The following is a 6,920-nucleotide window of genomic DNA, read 5'->3' as shown; positions in this document are numbered from 1 at the left end:
TTTATATTGTTTTGTTAGTCATGTTATTGAAATCCCCTCAAACAGATTGGGCCGGGCTGTGGAAATAAGGTGCTGTGGTCCATCAAGGGGGATCAGACAGCTTGTTAGGAGTTCATAAGGTATACAGAATCCTAACAAGAAGATTCCTCAGTTTCCATTCTAGTAGGCTGAGCCATTCACCAAGAAAGAAGAGTTAGGAGTGGAGCAAATTCTATGGGCTGAGGTTTCCTGAGCTTAGAATCTCATACAGCAGGAAATAGAGATTTGTAACATGAAAAACAGCACAAGACAGTGATAATTGGCAGCGAGCACAGCAAAGAACAGGTAACCTGTTACCTGTTTGTAATCTGTTAATTGTTTGTGAGCTCTGCGAGGCCACTCAAATGAAGTAGAGTAGTAGAGGGTGCTGTGAGAAGGACAGATTTTATTACCATATATACTCGCATATAAGCCGAGTTTTTCAGCACTTTTTTTTTTTGCAGCTTAAAAACCTTTATTAGAGAATCAGCCACTAGTTTTCATCCACGTTGACTGTCTGTAAATTTTTGAAAGTGGTGACGGGCACGTAGGTGACCAGTGTGTACAGCTTGTTTGGGGAATCTTCATCCTCGTTTCGTTTCCTGGACAACCGCACACGGATGCGGTACGGGACGTTCCTGATTCCTTTGGCCCACACAGCTTTGTTGAGCCTGGTGTCTATTCGTACATCTGGTGTCCCCATCTCCTTCATGGCAAACTTCCGAATCTCCTTGAGCGCCCGAGGGGCACGCTTCTTGAAGCCCACGCCATGGATACGCTTGTGAATGTTGATGGTGTATTCCCTGGTCACGACCTCGTTGATGGCCGAACGGCCCTTCTTCTTCTCACCGCCCTTCTTCGCGGGAGCCATAGCGCCGGGACCAGGCTGGAAAGGACTCAGCACATTTTAAAATGCAGTTTTTGTGGTAAAATTGGGTGCCTTGGCTGATATTCAGGTTGGCTTATACTCAAGTATATACGGTAATGTGTGTGTGTGTATGTGTGTGTGCAGGCATGTCTTGCCTTGTTGATTCAGATAATGGTTCCTTCCCTCATAAATAAAAGGTCAATTATTAATTGAAAGCAGAAAAAAGAATAAGGGAGACATTCATTGCTTCATTTAATAACTATAAATAAATCTCTTATGTCAGATATGATCTAGGTACTGGAGATACTGTGAACACACAAATAATGATGTCTGTTTTCATAGACAAATTTGTATGTTCTAGGGTGAATATAAGATGCCAGTGAAATCTGTGGGGAAGAGAAATAACAGAAAGCACACAGGGAATTCTAGGATAAGCATTAGAGTCAGAGAGGTTATCTCACTGTACGTTGAAGCTTTTTGAGTTTAGGAATTAGAAACAAAAGTTGTCCAGAACTCCAAGGCTTCTGCTATTACAGATATAAACAGAGATAAAAGCATAATGAGATCAGTCCTGATGGAAGGGAAAGGTTGAGGTCTTGCCAGAAACATGTAGATTCCTGCTCCTTCCAGCAATAATCTGAGAGGTCGGATGACAGAAGGAAGAATGTGGCACCAGGAGAGGAGAAGGCATATTAACAACCTACGATGTACACAAGGCACATCGTTGGTTGCTGAACGTGAAGAAGTACTTCAAGCACTTGCCAGTGAAGATCAAAGACTACCAACTTTATTATGGGTTACATCTCAACATAAATAAAACAAAAATCCTCACAACTGGGCCTATATGCAATATCATAATAAATGGAGAAAATGTTGAAAGTTTTAACTAGTTAATTTTAACTGGATTTACATCAACATTCATAAAAGCAGCAATAAAAACATGTCAGGAGAAATATCTAGGAAGCAAAGCTATGGATAGAGGTATAAGCATAGGTGTGTACTTACATAAATATATTAATTCATAAAAATGGAGTTATTGGACTATGTACATATATTTATATGGAAATACATTGAGGAAGTGGATGGACTTTGGGCCTCTGCTCAAGCCCTCCCTCAACACAAGAACTTTTGTTCTAATAACCTGGCATAATATGATCACTGAAGACAAAATGCATAAGCAAATGTGTTAAAGAAAACTGATGGTACCCAGCGATCAAAAGATATAGCATCTGGGGTCTTAAAAAATCTAAACAAGCAGCCATCTAGCAAAGAAGCAGCAAGCCCACATGGAAAAAACACACCAATCTGTGTGGTCATGAGGTGCAGACAGAATCAGATAACAGGCACCAGAAGACCCCAACCAACAATGAAAACATACTGTTGAGAATGAGGAGTGTCAGAGCAGAGACCCCAGACCCATCTGTAGACAATAAAACATCCCCTCACAGAAGGGTCACAAAGAAGGGATGAATCAAGCAGGGCACAGTATAGCACCAATGAAATACACAATATTCTTCTGGTTCCTTGAGGCTTCTTCACCATTCCCCACCACTATCATGACTCAGTCTTGCCTTTCAGTTCTGGCTAGACCAGAACATGTACAGTGGTGCAGGTAAGAGCTCATGGCACATGGAATCCAGGTCAGATGACCACCTCAGGAACAGAAATGGGAGTAACAATACCAGGAGGGTATGGGGAAGATGGGTGGGGGGAGGAGGAAGGGGGAACCAATCGCAATGATTGACACGTAATGCCTCCCGCCCCCTGCTCCCCCAGGAGGATCAACAACAGAAACGTGGGTGAAGGGACACAGCTGTCAGTGTAAGATATGAAAATGTCTTTTACAATTTATCGAGGGGTCATTAGGGTAGAAGGGGGTGGGGGACAAGAGAACCTGATACCAAGGGTTCAAATAGAAAGTAAATGTTTAGAAAATGATGATGGAAACATGTACAAATATGTTTGATACAATTGTATGGAATATTATAGGAGCTGTAGGTGCACTTAATAAAATTGTAATTAAAAATATAAATTTTAATTTAAAAATTTTTAAACAAACAAACCAAATGTAGGACTTCACCGGGAAAATCTTTAAGGTGCTAAAGAGCAAAGATGTCACTTTGAGGATCTTGATCCAAACCATGGCCTTTTCAGTTCTCTCATATGTACGTGAAAGTTGCACAATTAGTAAGAAAAACAGAAGAGGTGAATCCTTGAATTATAGTGTTGGCAAAGCATATTGGCTATACCTTAGATGGTCAGAGGAATGCACAAATGAATTTGAGAAAAAATAGTAGCATGCTCCTTGAAAGGGAAGATGGCCATACTTCATTTCACATGTTATCAGAAGGGGTCAATACCTAGAGAAGGACATTACACACAGCCAGATAGAGGAGTAGTGGGGGGCGAGGGAAGAGAAGGTCCTAAATGAGCTGGATAAACACAGTGGCTACAAAATTGATCCCACACATACCTGCTCTATGGACCCGATTATTTTGTCATACATTAATCAGAATTGACTCCACAGCACCCAAAAACAACAGTAAAGGAGATGTTCAAGTCAGGAAAAAGTTGGCTTTCTCATGAGCGTATGGGAATTATGAGCTTCCCTTACCTTTTGCCATGAGAAACCCACATGCTCATAACACCGCAGAGAAAGAGAAGAGGTCTGAAACAGCAAGTTATGCTCCTGTCCCAATTCATGCACTTGACATAGTGGAGAATGAAATGTAAGGCAGGGTGGGGTGTGTAAGATGCACAAGTATCCACTTATAATAGATTAGAAAGTGTGATATATCTGGCCCTGCAACAGTAAGTGACCTAATGGTACTTTTGCTTCAATGAAATTGTCAGAGCCAGACTGCATTAGCATCGCTGAAGGATGCCATCCTCCCGCATCACCCTTAAAACCTTTTACAGCAATGAGGTTTTCCCCCAATGGATAATGTAAACACTGGTTATAAAAATATCCATGACAGTAAATGTACTCTATTCCAGTGTTTCCCAGTACTTCCTACTTTATCCTATATATTTTTCCACCCAATTATTTAATTTAGTCTATTGGGAATGAAATCTAAAGATTGTTCCTAAAGTTTTCATCACAAAACCTTCAGTGAATATTAAAATTGCCTATTTAGAATTTTGAAAATGAACACCATTCTCCATCTTATTTGATTTCTTTTTCAAATTTGATTTCATAGTTTAATAAAGGTCAACAATTTCAAATGATGTTTGCTTTCTCCACACAAAAGAACTTAAAAATAATTATCTCAACAAAAGTTCATCTTTATCTTAGAGACTACATTGATAATTTGCACAGGTAGCTTTGTAGGTATACACGAGTTATTTTTTCTCGTATGGTGCTGTTGAGATATGTGTGTATGTGTGAGATGTCATCTTATGTACATTGCAAATGATCTCAAGAGTGACCGGGACCTGGGCATCGATATTGTAAAGCAGAGGGTCAGTGAACAATAGAGTGTCCTGCAATGACATGGATTGACATATAGAGGCTCAAATCTAACAACTGTGAGGATAATGCAGGGCCAGCCTGTTATCTATAAGACGCTAAAGTTTGCATATCAATACTCCATACCACTTAACACCAAGAACTTATGGCTTGATTCTAGCCCTGGTAAAATTAAACTGCACATTATGTACACAACTTGTTAAGTAGATGGGATTATTGTAAGTTAAAATCAATGGGACATACAAACAGCTGAGTAGTTATAAGATTTCAGAATCGATATACTGGGAGCATGCAAGTAAGTTATCATACAAACTATAGTGATGCCAGAGAATAAGAAAATAAATAAATATCATGGATTTAAATTCTAAATGAATTATCATGAACTGTGTCCCCCAAAGATGTATCAACCAGCTGATCTATGATTCTCAGGGCTTTGGCAGTTGTATAATTAAGGAAATGGAATGGGGCTACATCTGACCACCTCCAGCTAAAAAAGGGGGAAGGAGAATTCAACTCTACAGCTACCCAAAGATAATTTTAGTAGGCAAAAGTCAGAAATGCCTCTACTTTCCATTCTTCTTTATCCTTTTCTGACACTAATCATCCCTGCCAAAACACTTCAAGACATTCCAAGTCCACTGGTATTATAAGAAGACATGGACCTTTCTTCAGAGCTGAGAGAAAAAAGTCTTCCTCTAGAGCTGGCACCATGAGAAGGCTAGTGTTGAAATGGTTACAAGTTGGGCTTTAATCTACATGGTTGTTAGTTCGAAACCAATAGCTGTTCTGCAGGAGCATGTCTAAAGTATGTAAGATGAAGTCTCATCATCCTTTTCCTCTAACCATACTTCTTCCAAGATAGATTAGCTTATCCTTCCAGTAGTCCAAGGTACTTTCAATATTTTTCTCCAGCACCACAATTCAAGTGCATTGGTTCTTTTTTGGTCTTCCTTTTTCAATGTCCAGCTTTCAGAAGCAAATGATGCGATTGAAAGTATCATGTACATTTTTTGTGTCATGTACATTTTAATCCTCAAAGTAACATCCTTGTTTTGTAATACCCTAAAATCTTCTCGTGCAGCAGATTTACCCAATGCAATGTGTTGTTTGATCTCTTGACTTCTGCTTTCATGAGCATTTACTGTGGATCCAAGCAACACACAATCTTTGATGACCTCAATCCTTCTGTGTTTATCAGGTTGTTACTATTGGTCCAGTTGTGAGAATTTTGGTTTCCTTCATGTTGAGTTGCAATCCATATGAAAGATTGCAATCTTTGATCTTCATGAGCAAGTACTTCAGGTCCTCTTCACTTTCATTCAGTAGGCAAGGTTGTGCCATCTACATATCATAAATTGTTAATAATCCTGCCTCCAATCCTGATGCCACATTCTTCTTCACATTATCCAGCTTCTCTGATTGTTTGCTCAGTATACACTTTGAGTAAATATTGTGAAAGGATACAACCCTGACACGCCTTTCCTGATTTCCTTGTTCTGTTCCCACCACCGCCTCTTGATTCTTGTACAAGTTCCGCAGAAGCACAATGAAGTGTTCTGGAATTCTTCTCCTTCCCATTCTTCTCAATGCTATTCATAGTTTGTTATGATTCACACAGTCAAATGTCTTGGTAAATTCAATGAAATGCAAGTAAGCATCTTTTTGGTATTCTCTGCTTTGAGCCAAGATCCATCTGACATCAGCAGTGATATCCCCTGTTCCATGTATCTTTGGGTGGAGGAGGGGAGAAAAAGACACTTAGAGGAAAAATAAAGATCTCAGAATGACAATAAGAAACGTAATTTAAATCATATCATTGTGAATGAGGGGGAGTGCGGAGGGAGAGCCAAAGTCCATCTGTAGGCAATTGAACATCTCCTTATGGAAAGGTCGCCGAGAGGAGAGGAGCCAGTCAGAGTGCCAAGGAGCAATGATGAAACATAAAACTTTCCTCTAGTTCCTAAATGCTTCCTCCTGCCCCCCTCCTCACTATCATGATCCCAATTCTACCTTACAGGTCTGGCTAGACCAGAGGATGTACACTGGTTTCAGATAGGAACTGGAAACACAGGGAATCCAGGGCAGATGGTCCTTTCAGGACCAGTGCTGAGAGTGGCGATACCGTGAGGGTGGACAGAGGGTGGGCTGAAAGGGGGAACTGATTATTAGGATCTACATATAACCTTCTCCCTGGGGGGGGCAGACAACAGAAAACTGGGTGAAGGGAGACGTTGGACAGTGGAAAATATGACAAAATAATTATTTATAAATTATCAAGGGTTCATGAGGGAGGGGGAAGGGGGGAGCTCATGCCAGGGGTTTAAGTGGAGAGCAAATGTTTTGAGACTGATGAGGGCAATGAATGTAAAAATATGCTTTACACAATTGATGTATGGATGGATTGTGATAAGATTTGTGTGAGCCCCTAATAAAATGATTAAAAAATAAGAAATGTAATTTAAATACAGGAGGGGCATGAGTTAATGGCAGAAACAAGGGCTTAAACAATATTGGCAGAGACTTGATGTCCCAAAAGTATTTACTGAAAAGCTATTTGGATATATC

The 6,920-nt window shown here is 40.0% G+C and overlaps 1 protein-coding gene across 1 annotated transcript; it reads right to left on the bottom strand.

Moving 5' to 3' along the window:
* Nucleotides 1-511: 511 nt before the first annotated feature.
* Nucleotides 512-909, bottom strand: LOC142447167 (large ribosomal subunit protein eL31). Its single transcript, XM_075548861.1, has one exon. The coding sequence runs from the start codon at nucleotides 887-889 to the stop codon at nucleotides 512-514; it is 378 nt and encodes a 125-aa protein (XP_075404976.1). The 5' UTR covers nucleotides 890-909.
* Between the last annotated feature and the right edge of the window lie 6,011 nt (nucleotides 910-6,920).

This window comes from Tenrec ecaudatus, chromosome 4 (genome assembly GCF_050624435.1).
Source record: "Tenrec ecaudatus isolate mTenEca1 chromosome 4, mTenEca1.hap1, whole genome shotgun sequence".
NCBI classification, from domain to species: domain Eukaryota; kingdom Metazoa; phylum Chordata; class Mammalia; order Afrosoricida; family Tenrecidae; genus Tenrec; species Tenrec ecaudatus.
The sequence above is the reverse complement of the archived record's forward strand: the minus strand, read 5'-3'. Positions and strand labels throughout refer to the sequence as shown.